Source organism: Periplaneta americana, chromosome 15 (genome assembly GCF_040183065.1).
Source record: "Periplaneta americana isolate PAMFEO1 chromosome 15, P.americana_PAMFEO1_priV1, whole genome shotgun sequence".
Taxonomy (NCBI): Eukaryota; Metazoa; Arthropoda; class Insecta; order Blattodea; family Blattidae; genus Periplaneta; species Periplaneta americana.
In genome coordinates, this window is record NC_091131.1 from 23,141,825 (window position 1) to 23,163,123 (window position 21,299).

General features: G+C 36.5%; 1 protein-coding gene across 3 annotated transcripts in view; it reads right to left on the reverse strand.

Moving 5' to 3' along the window:
• The window catches only part of LOC138714733 (UPF0415 protein C7orf25 homolog), a 397,014-nt gene that overhangs the window by 1,998 nt on the left and 373,717 nt on the right, over positions 1-21,299 (reverse strand). For all 3 annotated transcript variants that reach the window (XM_069846832.1, XM_069846831.1, XM_069846833.1), the window contains 4 exons: positions 17,519-17,759; positions 14,065-14,159; positions 7,671-8,055; positions 2,372-2,640 (listed from right to left, as the gene is read on the reverse strand). In XM_069846832.1, the coding sequence (XP_069702933.1) occupies positions 2,372-2,640; positions 7,671-8,055; positions 14,065-14,159; positions 17,519-17,759 (990 nt within the window). The remainder of the gene's footprint in view (positions 1-2,371; positions 2,641-7,670; positions 8,056-14,064; positions 14,160-17,518; positions 17,760-21,299) is intronic.

Sequence of the window (21,299 nt, forward strand, 5' to 3'; positions counted from 1 at the left end):
TTCACCCTATCACATTTATTTTAAACATTCAAACTTCTTTACTTGCTAAGTTTTAAAGTCTCTTTTTTAACTCTATAATAAACAAGTGTATTTAAATCGTCCCTGCTGCTATAGGCTATTCATCCAATTATCTTTTACAACAGACATATTTATATTTAAATTTTAGGTTCTCATTTACATAATATTTGACTATTTCATGTAATAAATATCGCATTGAGGTTAGCAGATGTCGACAATAAGTGAATAAACTGAATAGCTGAATTGGTACATTCTATGCTGTTGGCTGCAAAAGGGTATCTGTCGGAGACAGGGGGGAGAGCCATTAATCCTTCCCATTGAAGGCCTTAAGGAACCAACCTGGACAAATACCCAATGTTCCATCCCTACCTTCCCGTGGTGCAGCTGTTAGTAAGCATAATTTTACGAGCTGAACTAAAGGGAGAGCTACTCATCAATTAGCACTGGTCAGCTTGATGAGTTAATGACTGAATTTGGTATAATTTTCCTCTATTCAATACCTAATTCCCTCTTTACCCTTTCCTATCCAGTCCTCTGACCGAACTCTCACTTTCTTCGACCCCTCTAATAAATTTATAACTTACAAGCAAACATTCTGATGGGGGCAGATAAAAAAGTTAAAATTTTTCCTTCCACCATGTTAATAATATCAAACGAAGTGCTTATACAAATTTTGGCCACTCGACCGCAATTCCGAGGGCCGTAAAAAAATAAGTTCGCCAGGGGCCATTAACAGAAAAAAACACAATTTCATTGGACAAATTTATTGGAACAGACACATCAATTATTGAGCTATTTCTCAACATATTTTCCACCGGAATTCAGACATTTCTCCTTTCATGGGATCGACAGAGAGAGGTGCAGATGTAGTCAAACGCTGGTCCCGATCTGAGGCGGCTGACTTCTACGACACAAAAATTGGTCCCATGGTATGACAAATGTCTCAATTCCAGTGGGATCTATGTTGACAAATACGGCAACAATTGCTGTATCTGTTTCAATAAATATTTTCATGCAATTGTACTTTTTTCTATAAACTGCCCCAGGGAAAATCACTTTCTGGACGGCCTCGTAATTGCGGTCGAGTGGCCAAAATTCGTATAAGCACTTCTTTTGACATTATTAACATGGTGGAAGAAAAAAATTTACCTTTTTTATCTGCCCCCATCAGAACGTTTGCTTGTTAGTACAATCCTGTCTAATTTGAAGTATAGTATTTACCATTTTATAACGTCTTAATCTTTTGATCATTACATATTCAAACAAAAGGTTACTTTTTGACTCTCCCTCGTAATAGTTAAGAAAATCATTCAGCAAGAAATATATGAAAAATTAATACATGAGAGTGTAAACAAGCAATGGAATATTTTATTAAATAATAAAAATTTAATTTCAGAATGTCCACGAATGAAAGCTGTGGCTTTTTTTTTTCGATTATACAAGGACATGATTGTTTGGCTCCCTACCTGTATAAAATAAATATTTTTCCTACTTCTAATTGTTCACTTTATAAAGAAGATAATACTATAATGGATATGACACACCACAGGAACTGTAATAGTACATTATGCAACAAGCCTATAATGGTAGTAATTAAGACGCGAGTATGTTTATGAAACGAGCGCAAGTGAGTTTCATAATTTTCATACGAGCGTCTTAATTACCATTATAGTCAAGTTTCATACGACTTTTTATGTTGGACCATATTTATAACTTGAAATTATTCATAAGTATTCATGTTATTCTTATCTGACTGAGGAGCGGAACTGACCTTGTGCAATACCTCGTAAATTGTGAGATGTGAGCAGACCCGAAAGTATTGATTTTTTCCGAGAAACAAATGTCGACATTGATATAATCAAGAGAGTAAAATAAACATTAATCTTGATATAACCTTGAAACTGAATTAGATATTGAAAAACGAGATGACAAATTGAATTTATTTGAATATTATTTACAATTAACGCTAATTATTATAGTAACAGAACTGACCTTATTTCAAATATAGGTGATTTATTGATTTATTGTTGTCTTTCGATTGCATATCCGAGAATAATCGATACTTGCACTTTCATATTGCTACAATGGTATTTTCTGATTGGTGGAACAGCTGAACTTTAATAAATAGGCGTACTTTAATGAGGTCCATTAAAGGGCTGCTACCAGGTGTATAATTATTACATTTCGGCATGGTCGAGCATAAAAATTTAACAGCTACAGATCTGTCATTACAATACTGGGAAGCAAGAAGGCAAATGGACGAACTCCAATACGCCAAGCATTAGCAACCAAACAATCAACATGCGTATTGAAGTACCAATTCTACTGAAAACCCATTGTGCAGAATAATTACCTGACTCCTGGCTGCGCGAACGAATCCCTCATTTGCTGTAACTGTGACAGCTTTCATAGCATCGCCTGTGCTGAACACTGCCAGAGATCTCTGCTTGATCTTGCCACCCAGCTTCAGACAAGATCGAGCCCGCGCAGACTCCAGGTCAGGGACCACTGTGACGCGGGACAGCAGCTCACTGGCTCTGCTTACTTCTCCATCACCGCCCAGTGTGGACACTATGGACTGAAAGTCTTTCGCAGCTGACTCACAGCAGAACAGAGACTTCCCTGTCGAAGACATGTAATAGTTTAATAGTTTAAATTACATGTCTAAAAACAAAATGTATAGGCAAGGTCAGTTAAATTACAAAGAGATTGTACAATAAAAAAATTCGTCAAGATTATAAAACGGATTTAAAATTAACCAACTAGAGGTGTAAAATTTGAGAGTAGCTCTGCTTGAATTAAAAATATGTGATGGAAATTTATTTGCAACCTTGAATGACATTTGACAAAAGTTATTTTTGGGATTTAGCAAGTCTGATATTAAAATCATTTCCTTGTCTATGTTATGTTAGGCCTAACAATTTTCTCAGTCTAGTTGCTACTCTGATAACTCTTATGAGCCTTCAGCAGAATTTCGAAGATTTCTGACAAAGCTATGCACACACCATTTCATGTTAATTTCCATCAATACATGGAGAGGTACCGTATCTTATTTACAATAAAAATAATATAATTAGACCTCTAATGGAGACTGGTCCATTATGTACGAGGCGCATCCAGAAAGTAAGTTTCCCGATTTTTTCCTCTTGAAAGTAAATGTAATTAGCCGTGTCAATTGCGCATGCGTAACAGATCTATCACGTATCAATCATATGCCAGCCGGACAGGTCCCGCCTGGTGCCAGTAGCATGGCAGCAGTGGTCCGAAATGGAAGCTCTTATTCCTTCTCCCGCCACCTGCGAGGTTCGGTCGGTGATAAAGTTCTTTAATGCACAAAGCATTGCGCCAATTGAAATTCATCGGCAGCTCTGTCAGGTCTATGGGCCGAACATCATGAGTAAGAGATGGTGCATCGTTAGTGTAGGCAGTTTTCCGAAGATCTCAAAGTGTCCATGATGAAGAGCGCAGTGGGCGACCGTCCCTCATCAATGATGATCGTGTTGAGCTGGTGCGGCAGTGCATCATGGAGAACCGTCGCTTCACGATTACAGAGCTGAGCAGCCATTTTCCGCAGATATCGCGATCCTTGTTGCATGAGATTGTCACTAAGCACCTGCTGTTCAAAAAAGTGTGTGCTAGGTGGGTACCGAAAAACCTGACACCCAAACACAAAATGCAACGTTTAGGAGCAGTACTGACATTTCTGCAACAGTACCATGATGACGGCGACGAGTTCCTCGACAGGATCGTCACGGGCGATGAGACTTGGATTTCGCACTTCATCCTGGAAACCAAGCAGCAGTCAATGCATTGGCGGCATAGTGGATCTCCGGTCAGGACGAAATTCAAACAGACGCTGTCGGTACGGAAAGTGATGTGCACGGTGTTCTGGGAAAGGAAGGGCATTCTGCTCATTGACTTCCTTCCAAGAGGTGAAACAGTGAACGCTGACCGTTACTGTGAAACACTGCGAAAATTGCGACGTGCCATTCAAAACAAGAGGCGTGGAATGCTTACTGCAGGTGTTGTGCTCCTCCATGACAATGCTCGTCCACATACAGCTCGGGGAACAGCAGCTGTTTTGACGGAATTTGGCTGGGAGTTGTTTGATCACCCACCCTACAGTCCTGATCTTGCTCCAAGCGATTTTCACGTTTTCTTGCATCTCAAGAAATTCCTGTCCTCCGGTGAGCGTTTTGGCAACGACGAAGAGCTGAAGACGTCTGTCACACGCTGGTTCCATTCACAGGCGGCAGAGTTCTATGACAGAGGGATACAAAAGTTGATCCCACGATACGACAAGTGTCTCAATTCTGATGGTGGCTATGTTAAAAATAGCTGAAACATTGCTGTACCTGTTGCCAATAAATGTTTTCCTGAAAGTGTGTGTTCTTTTTTTTAAAAAAATAGGGAAACTTACTTTCTGGATGCGCCTCGTATTTATAATATTTATCACATCTTTAAAAGATCAACTGCATCTTTTTTCAGAATAATTATAAGTGTTGGTGTGGTGAGCACTGCACATTTCCAATGCAAGTTGTTAATACAATTTCACTCGTAATATACAGTATGAACCATAAGTACTGTCATTAATTTCAGGGGATTATTCTTTGAGATATTTCAAACAAAAAAGTTTAATACAATTTTGCTCGTTTTTGCTTCCTTTTCGAGATAAAAATTCTCACTGATTAAATTTTACAAAAGTTATTTACTGTAAGTAACGACTAGGCTTTCGACAATGAAGAACAAGACTTCGAAACTAGTCAGCCAAGGTAACTCCTAAATATTAACACAGTAAAGAAGTTGGAAATTTAATCAGTGATGTATAAGTGTTAAATGTTGTTGTTGTTGTTTTCTAATGCAACAACAGAACCTCAATATTAAATGCATAGGAACAAAATGTTGTTGTTTTCTAATGCCAGGCATTTGACAATAAAGTCATTTGACCTCTTGCACTCCAATATTTTTCAAAGATATTATCATGGCCAGCCATTGAAGCACAGATTTTGAGGTGTTCCGAATCCATTTGTTGGTTTGAGTTGCACAATGGGCAGTTAGGGGACTGATATATTCCAATTCTATGCAGGTGTTTGGCCAAACAATCATGGCCTGTTGCCAATCTAAATACAGCTACAGATGATTTTCGTGGTAAATCGGGAATTAACTGTGGATTTTGATGCAGAGAGTTCCATTTTTTCCCTTGGGATTGAGTTATCAAATTTTGTTTGTTGAAGTCTAAGTATGTAGATTTAATAAATCTCTTCACAGAGTAATGTGTAGATTTAGTAACAGGTCTGTAAGTAGCAGTGCTGCCCTTCTTTACTAAAGCATCCGCATTCTCGTTTCCCAGGATTCCACAATGTCTTTTGAAATGTTGTTGTTTTCTAATGCCAGGCGTTTGACAATAAAGTCATTTGACCTCTTGCACTCCAATATTTTTCGAAGATATTATCATGGCCAGCCACTGAAGCACAGATTTTTTTTTCATATTGGAGTGAAAATAGCAAGTTGTAGCCGATTTAAGTGAACACCATATTTTAACGTTTTGGTGGCTACTTCATTCACACACAACCCCCAGAATGTCTGGAGGACCACACCTGCTGTTGGTCGACGGGTCCATTGGACCTAGCTGGGAGATCTTGTTGATCACCAGCTTTCCCTCCTTAAGCCACTGAAGGACGATTTTAGTGCCATAGCAGGTCAGCACTAGGAACAGAAAAGTAGAAAGAGGAGGAAGGAAAGGGAAATGAAACCCTAGGCCTCGAATGCTCTAATGCCGTTGGGGTCGAAGAAAGTAAGAGTTCAGTCAGAGGACTGGATAAAGGTAAGGGTAAAGAGGGAATTAGGTATTGGATAGAGGAAAATTATACCAAATTCAGTCATTAACTCATCAAGCTGACCAGTGCTAATTGATGAGTAGCCCCTCCCTTTAGTTCAGCTCTTTTGAAATGTTGTTGTTGTTTTCTAATGCCAGGTGTTTGACAATAAAGTAATTTGACCTCTTGCACTCCAATATTTTTCAAAGATATTATCATGACCAGCCACTGAAGCACAGATTTTGAGGTGTTCCGAATCCATTTCTTGGTTTGAGTTTGAAATGTAAAAACAATGATAAAGAGAAAAAACTTCATTAGGAGACTAGACGAATATATGATGAACTTTCAGATTGTGGATCGATTCCGTTCAGGGTAAGAGAAAATTAAATACTTGTATATGAAGATGACAGCAAATTTACTATTTTTTACGAAAGTTATGATATAATTCAAAATTATCTGTACCAATTGAAGGGTTTTTTTTAAAAAGAACCATAGTTTAAAAATTGCAAATATGTAGTGAGTGTATAGTAACGGCCATCTACTGAATTAGTTGTTAGTGGAAAAAAACCATTGTGCTATGTTATAGGAGTGGAAATTTTCATGGTTTTCATAAAACAACCATAGTCCAAAGACTTTCTTTGTGAAAACAGCCATTGTAAAGGACGATGATAACATTTAAAAATATCCCATTCACATTATCTTAAAACATTTATCCATACAATTCTAAACTGTAGTAGATTGGCAGTATTGCTTCTTATGTACACAGCAAAAGTCACCTCAGAGAAAAATACTTTAGCACGAGAATTGTTGTACACGTTGGCAACCCTCATGTAGCAGCCACTCGGAATCTTTCAAACGAAATTGAACATTGCAGCAAACAATTACCAATTACCTTGGATTGCTCTGAACGTATTTGTATATAGAAAAATGAAGATGAAAATTGTTTTATATGAAACAGTTCATAGCATGTTTTATGAAAGTCACTGATTTCATTATGATAATAAATGATTGAAAGAATTTTAGTTTTGTCCTTTAAATGTGCAGAAATCTGATCTGAACAAATGTAACATTGTAAAATTCACCGTCCTCTATTGAATATTGTGTAATCAATGACTTTGTATAGTCATCACGTAAACGATTATTAATGGAGAAAAATTCGTTTCAGCACCAGGAATCAAACCCAGGATCCTCAGTTTGGCGTGTTGAGTGCTATTACCATCTGATGTAATGTAATAAGTTTCGATTTGACCATCTATGCTTATCTTGCAACATAAGAAAGCATAGATGGTCAAATCGAAACTTATTACATTATAGTGAGCTTATCGGAAAACCAAAACAAAAATGAACTTACCATCTGAGCTATGCTGGAACCCGATCCACAGCACCGGCAGAACTCTCCTCCTTTGTATCATCATTGGTCTACTACCTGCATTTTAGACAAATAAGTCATGTATGCAGGAGTGTATATTTTAATGACTTTTTAATAAGTATCTACGTGATGATTACATAAAAGTCATTTGTTTACACCAGTAGCGTCAAAGTTGTAAGCTCCAAAACCGGTTGTGGAGCTAGAGAGTGCAGTCGGAGCGTGAATTTGCTTATGTCTGTGGAAACACCGGAGCACGTAACGAGTCGTAGTGGAGCGCTCCGCTCCGTTTAATCTCTGTCTGACAACGTTGGTTTACACAGTATTCAATACAGGACAGCTACTACTTTTATTATCATTCAAACTGTTATGCTGATCTAAGAGCTCGAACAGTGTGTTATTTACAACCTAAAACAGGAACAGTTTTGCTAGATGATGCTGTTATAATTTTCACATAATTTTAATCTTACCTTCAAACAGTGTATCTAAGACAGGTTTGACAGGCTTCGCTCTTTCCCATTCTGCTTGCTGTGTTAAAATGGGTTCTTTAAATTCAAAATGACACCTGCCATTTGTTAAGCCTGACACATACGCAAGCATTGCTGTTACATCGAGGTTCAAATTTTGATCACTGTCACTACAGCCAATCACAGAGCTGGATTCTGAAGTGGACATGGAGTGTGGAACAAAATCACTTTCTGCTGGTGCACCATCACTAGTGCTATCAGTGTCAGTGTCTACATCTTGAGCAGATATCTCACAGTTCTCCAGTCTTTTACCAGACACAACAATACCCAGTATATCAAGTCTGTCAGCTAAATTCTCCTCAATGCCACAAGCAAATTCAAACACAACCTGCAAGAACAGAAATTACAATATTTGAAATGTAATTACCATATTTGTCGGTACATTTAGTACTAATCAAAACATTCATAATTTTAATACAAGACATAACTCAGATTTCCATCTATCCTGTGTTAGTCTAGCAAGCAAACGTTCTGATGGGGACAGATAAAAAAGTTAATTTTTTTCTTCCACTATGTTAATAATGTCAAAAGAAGCGCTTATACAAATTTTGGCCACTCGACCGCAATTATGAGGCCGTCCAGAAAGTGATTTTCCCTGGAGCCGTTTATAGAAAAATGCACAATTGCATGGAAATATTTATTGAAACAGATAAAGCAATTGTTGTGCTATTTGTCAACATATCCCCCACTGGAACTGAGACACTTGTCATACCATGGGATCTATTTTTGTGTCGCAGAAATCAGCTGCCTCAGATCGGAATCAGCGTTTGACTGCGTGTGCACCTCTCTCTGTCGATTCCATGATAAGAGAAATGTCTCAATTCCGATGGAAAATATGTTGAAAAATAGCTCAACAATTGCTGTGTCCGTTCCAATAAATTTGTCCAATGAAATTGTGCTTTTTTGTTAGCGGCCCCTGGCAAACTTATTTTTTTATGGCCCTCGTAACTGCGGTCAAGTGGCCAAAATTTGTATAAGCACTTCTTTTGACATTATTAATATGGTGGATGAATAAATTTTAACTTTTTTATCTGCCCCCCCATCAGAGCGTTTGCTTGCTTGTAAGCTGTTATAAAAGAAGAATTCACTATATATATTACAGTCTTCACCGCACTAATTACCTTAAATCTTTGAAGGACCAAGAGAAATTACCCAAATTTCTAGATACTCATATCTTCTACACAAATTATGAATTATCCTTGTAAATTGAATCAATCTACTTGCTATGTATTGTATAATTTTGTATCGCTCAAGTGATAAATTGTTTATGATTGTAAATTGAATTAATCTACTTGCTATGTATTGTATAATTTTGTATAACTCAAGTGATGAACTGTTGCTTGTAAATTGAATTAATCTACTTGCTATGTATTGCAATAATTAATATATTTTTGTATAGCTCAACTAATGAATTTTATATGCTGTAAACAAAATTCTGCAGTGCTTGGGAAAAGTGGCATAAGTCAATTTCCACAAACATTTTTTAATAATTGATTGATATAAATTATGGGACATCTGCTCGCTTGGAAAAAGAGACATAAGTATTTCTCCCATTACAATAATTCATACAGAAGAAAATCAAATCGACATAAACCAGTGTGAAGACAGTTTTTTTCCTTCTAATTTAAGATCAACATTCTTGACTTGTGCCACTTTTCCCGAGCACTACAGAATTAATCTGCTTGATACGAATTATCTATTTTTGTGTAGCACAACTGATAATTTGTTTATGCTTGTAAATTAAATTAATCTGCTTGATATTAATTATATATTTTTGTAAAGCTCAACTGATGAATTGTTTATGATTGTAAATTAAATAAGATCTGAATATTTTCTACTATCGGTGTCCCTTTCCTCATTATAAGACTGATCAGTGAACACAATCATCTGCAATGTCTGGTGTCTCCATCACTAATTCTGCTGCGGTTTGTAGTTGAGCTTGACTAAGTCAGTCAGAGTCCTTACAATCTTCAACTCCAGTCTTGCATCCGTGCCCTCCAATAAATATATCTGCTTCGAATTTTGGGATTTCGGAAGAATCAGATCCCTCCAACTGTTCTAGAACTTAGACTACTGTCAGACCAGTGAGTCTGAAAAGATGGAATAATAATTATGATTTTGGAAATTGAGTAATGAAGGATCTCGGTTGTCAGATGAGTCCAGTAGGAGGCTCTCATAAAGAGAATGAAAAGAGAAAACTGGGACATTCTGATTGTTATTCACACCTGGTTCTCATAGGTGACGCAAGTGCAGAGAATTATGAATTATCCAGCGTGCTCCCCAAGCAGTGAGGCCTGCACTAAATAAAGTAATGCTGTAAACGAAAGCGGTAATAAGCCTGAGATATTCTGAGAAATGTTATCAGAATTATCATTTCCAAAAGCTGACGGATCTTGAACCTATATGGCTGAATCGACAGATGGCACCATATAGCTGAGTCACGATGTCGGACTGCAGCAACCATTCCCAGATAAACGGAGCGATGATAAGACACAATAAACCTCGAGATGCGGTGCTAGCCTTTTGGCTCCTCCGTACAAAGGAAAAAACTAATTGAAGACATTATTACAAAATAGCCCTAGTCACTTTTGATGAAATTGAGTTAAGGACACAATTGCTACTATTGTAAATGTTTTTTTTTTCAGCGGTAAAGATGTTTCTATTCAACTAAATGACAATTCAATACATCAGAACAAGAGTTTAAGTAACAAAGATTCCGCAACATCTTATTCAGATATTGCATTCATAAAATGTTTTTTTCTGAACATTAGCTCATGCGATAAGTATAACATTGTAAACTAATTTCATAATAATGCATATTTTTCTGTAGCTCAATTGAAAAATTGTTTATATTTGTAAATTGAATTAATCTGCTTGATATGAATGATCTATTTTTGTATAGCTCAACTGATGAATTGTTTATGCTTGTAAATTAAATTAACCTGCTTGCAATGTATTGTGTATTTTTGTACAGCGCAACTGACGAATTATTTAGGCTTCTAAATTGAATTAATCTGTTTGTTGTGTACTGCATATTTTTGTATAGTTCAACTATACTAGTTTCCATGTTTTAAAGTGTCGAAACAGGAAGTAATTCTACAGGGGAAGGGTGAGTGCAGGCTAGAGGGGTAGCATTGTCACATTGAATGAGAACATAACTTTTCACTGGTGTTCATAATACAAAAATTGTCTGCTAGCGACAGCAGAGTCCATATAGGTCAGTTTCTATCTGATCCTTTTCCAATTCACTGTGGGCTAAAGCAGGGAGATGCACTATCACCTTTACTTTTTAACTTCACTCTAGAATATGCCATTAGGAAGGTTCAGGATAACAGGCAGGGTTTGGAATTGAACGGATTACATCAGCTTCTTGTCTATGCAGATGACGTGAATATGTTAGGAGAAAATACACGAACGGTTAGGGTAAACACGGGAATTTTACTTGAAGCAAGTAAAGCGATCGGTTTGGAAGTAAATCCCGAAAAGACAAGTATATGATTATGTCTCGTGACCAGAATATTGCACGAAATGGAAATATAAAAATTGGAGATTTATCCTTCGAAGAGGTGGAAAAATTCAAATATCTTGGAGCAACAGTAACAAATATAAATGACACTCGGGAGGAAATTAAACGCAGAATAAATATGGGAAATGCGTGTTATTATTCGGTTGAAAAGCTCTTATCATCCAGTCTGCTGTCCAAAAATCTGAAAGTTAGAATTTATAAAACAGTTATATTACCGGTTGTTCTGTATGGTTGTGAAACTTGGACTCTCACTCTGAGAGAGGAACCGAGATTAAGGGTGTTTGAGAATAAGGTTCTTAGGAAAATATTTGGGGCTAAGCGGGATGAGTTACAGGGGAATGGAGAAAGTTACACAACACAGAACTGCACGCATTATATTCTTCACCTGACATAATTAGGAACTTAAAATCCAGACGTTTGAGATGGGCAGGGTATGTAGCACGTATGGGCGAATCCAGAAATGCGTATAGAGTGTTAGTTGGGAGACCGGAGGGAAAAAGATCGAGAGGCCGAGACGTAGATGGGAAGATAATATTAAAATGGATTTGAGGGAGGTGGGGTATGATGATAAGAGACTGGATTAATCTTGCACAGGATAGGGACCGATGGCGGGCTTATGTGAGGGCGGCAATGAACCTTCGGGTTCCTTAAAAGCCATTTGTAAGTAAGTAAGTAAGCGAGAAACTGGCAATACAATGCCTACCAAGAGAGATATTCTCTTGTTTGGCGGGACTGTGTTGCCAAACTTATGGTGCCAAATCATGTGCATTATACAGTGTGTTCACTTCTCCCTGCGGCCGGGCGATGAACAGCAAGCACCCAGAGCAGCAATAATATAGCCTACCAACGTGCTGCCAGCCGTGCTTAAGAATCACTCAACAGCTGTCCATCATTTTGCAGTCAGCTGACCTAATTGCGTTCTGTTTCAACAATCATTTTGCTTTACTGAAGCACTTAAAAAAAAACCGCGTGTGAATGGAAATTTTATCAGAAGATGTAAAGAATGCATCAACGCAGATGGACACCACTTTCAGCATTTTTGTAACAAGGTTAGTACTCAAGTGATAACAATAAATGAGTAGGATAAGCTTGAGGATTGATACACATCGCTAACTAATGCTCCGCGCCTGCTGGCCAGCCGCAGGGGGAAGTGAACACACTGTATTTAGTTGTTTTCGTGTGCTGTATCACTGCTGCTGTTGTTGCAGGTGTAAAGTGTAAATCGTAAGCATTTCAAATACTCCACCATATGCACATTTTAAATATTCTGGTGAAAACTGCAAAGCGCTGAACTCAATTTGAAATCGTGCCACGAATGTGTGACAGTCGAGCCTATATTGACAGCAACATGATGTCATTTCCTGTTATGTCGCCTCATGTGTATGTATTTATTCACACTGCAAATGGGTATATCCCCGGTGGCAGTGGTAACTAATTACACTCAATGACAATTAATAATAAACACAACTAATAAAAAACAATAATTAATAATAATAATAATAATAATAATAATAATAATAATAATAATAATAATGAGCATCCTAAATTAAATTAAGCATGATCACTTAAAATAACATTTAAAGTAAATCTATTTTGTATCTCAACCCTAACTTGTGACAGGTTCATACCTGCACAAGTACCTTTCGGCACTACACTTATTTCGTTGTCAACTCACTCACTGCACTGATTCTACCTGATTTCACTAACACTTCTAACCATTTCACTCTTCGAATACTTAGCACAGCCACTTCACTGACACCAACACACTTCACTTACACAATAGACTTCACTGACACTACACACTTCACTGACACAACACACTTCCTCACTGATAGAACACTTCAAATAACAAGATATCAATTACACCCTTTAACTAGTGTGTATAATATACTACCGTCTAATAGTAAAGTCCTTAAGCCTGTTTTTAAATACATTTTTGGTTATTGGTAAAGCCTTTAGTAAGTCTGCAGGTAAAGCATTCCAGTCCTTGATAGTACGATTGAGAAAAGAAAACTTTCCAGTGTCCGTCCTCTGTCTTCTTTCCCTCAATTTATATGAGTGGTCGTTCCTTGAAGAGTAATTTGGCGGCTGCAACCTATTTTTTATTTCTCTCCAGGCAGGCTCACCTCTGTATGTTTTGAACATGTTGTTGTTGTTGTTATCTAATGCTGGGCTTTGGCAATGAAGCCATTAGCATTCTTGCTCTCCAATATTTTTCTGTGGTGGATCCATCAGGTAGAACTTCACAGGTTATGAGATGATCTTCAGTCATTTCTTCTTCTTTGTTGCATAGAGGGCAATTTGGATTTGTGTAAATTCCTATTTTATTCAAGTGTTTGGCCAAATAATCGTGTTCTGTAAGCAGTCTGAATTTTGCTACTGCAGATTTACGTGGGATTTCTGGAATAATTTCTGGTTTTTTTATTAAAATGCTCCATTTTTTATCTTTGGCTTTGGTACATAGTGCTTGGTTTTGCTTGATTTTATATTTATGTTTTGAACATTGCGCATAATCGAATTCGCGTTCTCCGGTCTGTGAGTGTGTCCCATTTTAATGGTGAATTATTACGACAACACTTGCAAGGTGAAAACTAGTATAGTGAAACTCCTTGCAACTGCCTTTTATGTACTATATATGGTTTTGTTTATATAATAATATGCAGAGAATAAAAACTAATTATTATCATTATTTTTTTTATTTATTTAATCTAGCAGAGTCAAGGCATCAGGCCTTCTCTACCACATCAACAGAATACAAATAGACATATACAAGAAACAAATGCAGAGAGAAAAAGCAAATAAGACTCGTACCTTTGGAGTTTTAAAAACATAAGGATGTTGTTTTGCACATTCAAGATATTCTACTGCATGATCGACAACACTTCGCTGCCCAAACTCTCCTTCTCCTGCAATAAACAAGCCAAATGTAGTTCTCATCATGTTGTAACAAGGTTTCCCTCAGTCACAAGGGCAAATGCCAGTTTGAAAATTCACATGCCTCACCACCCCAATCACCAATACCGAAAATATTAACCAAAATCTATAAACAGTCACATGAACACAAGCCATCTGCAACACACAATAGAAACAGAAACTCAACAATAGTGAAAACATCCTACTCATATACTCACAGATTCTAAACAAGCGATATGACCACAGATATTAAAGCGTGTATAAATAAACTTAAAAAAAAAGTTCAATTGTTGAAGTTGAATTAATGTTAAACCTCTTAGCCCTGGTTCACATGAGCGGAATGTCTGCGGAACGGCAGCCGCACCATTTTCTATGGCACACTAATTTAAATGTAGCAGTTCACACAGGATGGACAGTCTGCGGCAGTGGGACATCCCCGCATGCCAGCCGCATCGCCCATAGCGGAACGGACGCCGCACGGTGGCCGCAAGTTCGCTATGGGCTATTGAATTATATTGTATCAATCACACGAGCGGACGCGGCAGTTTGGCGGCGAGTGTCCAGACGACATATCTTGGCTTTTACGAGAGCAGGAGTCGATACCTCAGGTATGCTTTGGCCCTTTGTGTGTCTATAGGCCTATATGCGACGATTGTCCAAATCTGACAGGTGACCTGAGTAACATTCGTGAATCTGATGCTGACAGGTGGGCCATACTGCAACAGTCCCTAATAGAGCTAGGTCCCATTTCACGGACAAGTAGCCTGATAAGTCTCAGGGCCAGAGTCCCAGGCCCTTCCTATATCAGCATCGGAAATCCGTAAGCCCTTTTACTATTGCAAATGATAGATGAGGGGAAAGTGGAAAGTGTTGGTGGAATGATAGAGGGAAATGGGAATACCCCGAGGAAAAAACCCTCTGTAACGTCTGCTTGAGTCACAGTCGACATATCACACGTGTATTGTAGTACTGGCTGTTGCAAATTTTTTTAACTTGTAGCGGTGCATTGCACATTGTGATTGTATTCGATGAGTGATATAGATGTAGAGAAAGTTGATGTTGAGGTGATCGAGAATGAGAAAAGGCTATATATTTAGGACATTCAAAATGAAGAGTACAAGGACAGAAACAAAAAATATTCAGCATGATATGAAATTTGTTGTGTACTGTTTCTCACTTTCTTGGAACATTCTGACGCAGAAAGGGAATGTGTTAATAAATAATCCTTGTCAAATATTTCTCGCATAATCCTATACAATAATACATAAATTATTTTAATTTATGACATTTACCTTTTACTTAATTAATTTCTCTATGTACTTTTTAATAAAAAGTGATAACATTGATAACATTTCATTTTCTGAAAATAAAACAAACGGTAACCTTAACATATTTCATTCCAGTAAATTCTATTTATTATTGATAATTCCTCCTAATCCCCTTCTACTGAAGTACCGGTAATATATGTACAGTATACTTGGCTCGGAAACATGACGGCCTCTCTTCTTGGAATTGGTAATCCCTCATAAACCCCCATCCTCTACTCAACCCCTAGCCGCGTGGCAGAAATACAATAGATCTCAGCATTGCCAAATCTAGTAGTCATTGCCTCTACCTGTTGGGTTTCACCCGTTCTCAGTGTCTTTGTCGACGCGTTGTTTTATGCCATTGTACGCTTCAATATGTCTAATTTATTCCGGCCATGATTAATGAGTGTTGGAGGAGATGATCCGCCTCCTGATACACCTGAAGATCCAGGACCATCACGACAAGAACAACAAATAACACCGTCGAAGAAAACAGAGTAACTTATTTGCAGAGGAGCGTAGCTAAGAAAACAAAGTGTTAAAATTGTGTCTAACGTTAGAAATTCTATCCATAAAGTAATCGAAAGTTCAGGCAGTTTAATAAGTATAAATCTTAATCACTTAACATCGGACGCAACCGGCAGAGTTGGATATATGGGCATAGAAATTAAGAATTACGGTTCACCAACTAAAGAGAAAATAAACAAATTAAAACAGAATTCGGTAAGATAGACGATTTTATACGTGATTTACTTCGCCGAACAGTATGTGAACAGTACGCGAAAGAGATATCGCCAACAGCAACACCGTCCTTAGCAACCTAAATAATAACATTATTCAAAGCAGTGCTTAAAAGTTTTCTAACTTACAGCAGTGAATTAAATGTTTTTAAATCACTCTCTACATGACAACCAACATATTAGCAACAGTAAAATTAATGTATATGAACTTCTTCGCCAACACATTACAAAGAAAAGCCCTACAATTTAAAATTAAATTTACATGCCAGTAATGAATAAAATATTGTATAGCACACTAGAGTAAACAGATTTTATGCGTTCGTGGAAATTATCACCCAAGGCGAAGTAGATAAAATCTAACTTTACTCTTTTGTACTATAAATTCTATAACTATTCAATGATCACAGTTTCAGAAAATTTTACCAGCGCAACATTCTTAATTAAGTACAAAATTCTGGAACTTCAATAACATGAGAATTTAACACTTATTATAGAAGTCTACATTTTTTTGTTTATTTAGGCAAAACATGTTAGTGAAAATATAAATATAAAGTGTTTTTATAATAAGTTTGTTCATTTTTATACCAATTTTGTTTTAGTAATTATAAATTAAGGTATATTTACAAAGATAATATAGTCTTTCTGAAAATCGCGGTTTCACGGAACACAGTTTGAAAAACGTTCGCAAATCACAATGACTTCAAGAATTGGCAACTCGGCTAAGGGTTTATCCCTTGTGCGTGCCTGCAGTTAACTGGTGAAGGGTATGAGGGAAGGTCGTCATGTTTTCGTGCGAAGTATAATATATTTTCTCCAAAGTGAATACGAAATTAAATACACTCATTACTTATTCATTTCAACAATTAAATGCATACAACTATTGGCATTAATTTGCCATAAATGTTATAGAAAGCATTCTATTGGAGGTATAGCCAGTCTTACGTTAATATATTCTTTCTGAAGGCATTTTTCAGAGTATGATACAATAAAATTCATCGAAGCTGGAAAATGTCATTTTGAAGTTAATTAAAATAAACTGATTCCTCCTTGCGCAACTAGTTAAATAACACATGAAAAGTTCCTTGTAATAAAGGACTGTTGACTATTGGATGTACCCAATATCTTCATCTTTACTTTTCTTATCATTCTTAGCATTTCGAAATACACTAGTACTGCACGATGATTAGCATCCATGACGACTGTCCACTTCAAATCCTTCCGTCCGTCTTTCATCCGCTCGTGTGGCCTCAGACTGCGACTGCCGTTCTGCAGACATTCCGCTCGTGTGAACCGGGCCTTACATACCAGTGGAGAGCTGAGACAGTGCTTTTGGATTTCTTGCAATTACTTTCACCCATTCTTGGCCTTTTTCTGTAACAATGTCCACACATATTCTTTTCGATGATCCATCTCTTTTTGTTACAACAAAACTCTGGAGCACAGCAACAGCATCATGACTTGAATTAAGACACGATACCAGTGCTTGAAAGTGATGAAGATTTGTACAAAGTAAATGCTCTTTCTTAGCTGCTTTGGATTTTGTGACCTAAAAAGAAAGACCAAGAAAACAATTAGCAATTAGATCCATAACTCATGTGGTATTCTTTGCCCCCTTAAATACAGGATGTACACAAAGTCTTTCCCCAATCTATACCTATATTAATAATAAATCTGTAGCTAAAATTTTTCTGGTAATTTTCGATTTTCCAAAAATAATTGGTGTTAACATGTATAATTAACCATTCTGAAACCGAAAATCGCTTTTTTGAAATTTTTGTTTGTACGTCTGTCTATCTGTCTGTCTGTATGTTTGTTACCTTTTCACGCAATAATGGCAGAATAATTTTCGATGAAAATTGGAATATAAATTAAGTTTGTTGTAACTTAGATTATAGGCTATATAACATTCAAAATACTTTATTTAAAAGGGGGTTAAAAGGGGGCCTGAATTAAATAAATCGAAATATCTCGCTTATTATTGATTTTTGTGAAATATGTTACATAACAAAAGTTTCTTTAAAAATGATTTCCGATAAGTTTTATTCTATGCAAAATTTTGATAGGACTGATATTTAATGAGATAAATGAGTTTCAAAATTACAATAACGCCATCTAAGGCGGTGTAATGAAATAAAAAAACAAATGACTTCGTCTATAAGGGGCCTTCGACAACAACAATCGAAAGCTATGAAAGATAGCCTACAGAGAATGCTTCTGTGTTTGTATGAAGTAATATTGGAAGCTATTTAATTGTTTAATTATTATTTCACCATTGGAAAGTGTAGTTTCTCTAGATGGAAATAATGCTATAATGTTATTACAATAACTTCTGAGTGAATCGAGGACAGGTAAGACTAAAATAGCTTCTTATGCACAGAAAACTTGATAGGCTATTCTGTACATTCATGTCCTGTATTTACTCAAATAATTTTTATGACCAAATGAGTGGTCTCTGGATCAAAATGATCGCATTTTAATTTTTTAAATACTATTTAAATTAAGTAACATAATAAACGATTTATCCTTCTATCAAGCACGAATGTTCCCTGGATCAAATGTCCTATTTTAATTATGCAATTACTTTATATTTATTTCTAACGGGTGCAGCGGAGCGCACGGGTACGGCTAGTTATGAATAAATGTAACTTAAAAACTATCTTAGTAACAAAAATGAAAATTGCAGCATTATACAGTCTGGCTCATAGAGTTTTCTTTCCTTACATGTAGCATTCAGCAACAGCATGTAGCATTCCAACACTACAGTTCAAGTGCGCCATCTTTGTTACAATTAGGCCAGAAAAATATCTCTTCATAAAATCTTTTGATTTCATTCTCTTCAGGAAAATACTATTCTGAATGCCATGATAAGGGGACATGTCCATTTTCTCCTTCAGACGTACAAATATGTCAGAAACACAATAAACTAGTTTTGACTAAAAATGGACTTGTGTGGTTTCTCAAATAACCAATTCAAATGTGACACAAGAGAGAAAGTGAAGAAGTAATAAAACGAATATCAGGTGCAGACATTACTCACAAGGGAAGGGTTTCGGCTCGAACAGGAATTTTTTGTTAAAAATTTGTACAGACGTTTACCTCACAATGGTGATGAAGACCGTAAAAGCATTCATTTGTGTAACTCATCGTTTGGTTTATGTTGGTCAATACACTTCTTTAAAAAATCTACATGAGGATTTTCTATAAAATGCATGAAACAGCATGGAGCAGAGCAATAAGCACAACACGCAGAAGCAACACCTGAACAATCTTCTGAACCACACTCCAGTGCTGAAAAATCAAATGCCACCTGAATTAAATTTTTGAAGTCCGAGACTTGTTCAGGATTCACATAACGAGCTGACTGCCAGGAATACTGAAGCATAGGGCGGTACAATGGAGCAGACAACTGGTTATGAATAACAGAGTGCATTTTCATTATTTTTTTTTTATCCAATGCCACCAGGTTGTCTTTTCGACATTTCTGGTCTTCTCTCCTGGCCGTGGCTTAGTTGTAACTCACTTCTGAGGTTGGCGCGCCTGGAGTTACATTACCCCGATGATGTGATAATAATAATAATAATAATGTTTTATTTTCGCTGGCAGAGTTAAGGCCATAAGGCCTTCTCTTCCACTCAACCAGCCTTAATCAATACAATACATAAATTTAAATTACAAATATTTTCACTACACTTAAAAGGTTCTCCAGCAATAATCTTCACTACACATTTACTTAAATTTAGATAAATCTATAAGGTAAAGTAGTAACTTAATTTATGAGCTAATTTAATTCAATGAATTATAATTAATTTAATATTTGAGATAGCTAGTAAAATAATGAAAATTAATTTAATATAAGCTTACTAGGACTATGTTACAGGGAGAATATATATATTTCTATTTCTATAAAGAGAATATTAATGTAATTGCCATTAGAGGTTTTGTAAATCTATTTAGAGAAATTAAAGATAATAATAATAAGAATGGACAGATGTTAGTTTCATTATAAGTAACAAATATTAATCAGCAATTCATCTGTTAAGTAAGAATTTATGTAATTTTGATAGGATGATTATGATAATGTGGTGCCAGGAGAGGTCTTAAATCTAAATCTAAACTTAACCTAAATTCCAGACCATGGACGAACACAGGAATAATCCCCTTTAAGGAAAAATTCCTGTGCTCTAACCGGGAATCGAACCAGGGACTTCATGAACTATAGCCAGAAGCTCTCGTCACTAGACCATGAGGTTGGTCATATTTCCAGACTAGTACATGTTATTGTGACTGAAATGTTTTGGCTCCAGTTCGAGGTGCAAGAAGTTAAATTACTTAGGCCTATAGTGCAGTGAATTAACGAAAGGAATACATTAGAACGGATGGGAAAAAAGTCTTTTTCTACGATAGTGCATTTTAACCACTGTTATCAGTCTTTAAAACACTAGTGTGTAAAAAAGTAAGTAATCATTCTATGCATTGCTATTCAATTTACGCACTGCGAAAGAAAATGCAATATTCAATGTACGAACGTCATTCAATAAGAAATTAATGTTAAGTTCTGGACTCTCAGCAAGAGTCCTTGTGTAATGTGTTATCCTCCGAGCATATATTTTGTATTGTCTAAGGAAACAGATATTCAGAGGTTGGATATATTTAGTTTTTTTAGGTGGAATGATCATACATTCCATGTCCTAGCCTTGGAATGATTAATTTATTAAGGTTGCGTCCTTGTGCGCATTCAATTTCTCACACAACAGTCTATACTTTTGATTAGCTGCAATACTTTCAGACAGAACGTTGGAGAAAAATGTTCTTATTTATGGGCTTTAGACATTTTACCACTCGAACTAGCTTCTAGGCTAGGCTAGGCTTACGGGTAAGGAGTCCCATCCCCTTAACTTGTGCAATGCTCTAATAGACAAACCACACAATACACAAACGAATGCTTTTGGGAGCTTTACAGAGATGTAAAGATGGGCTTGTATACAAATTTTGCATACGAAATTCCTGTTCGAGCCGAAATCCTTCCCTTGTCAGATGTTCTGGAACAATATTTATGCCCCATTTATATGGTTCCTCAGGATTTGAA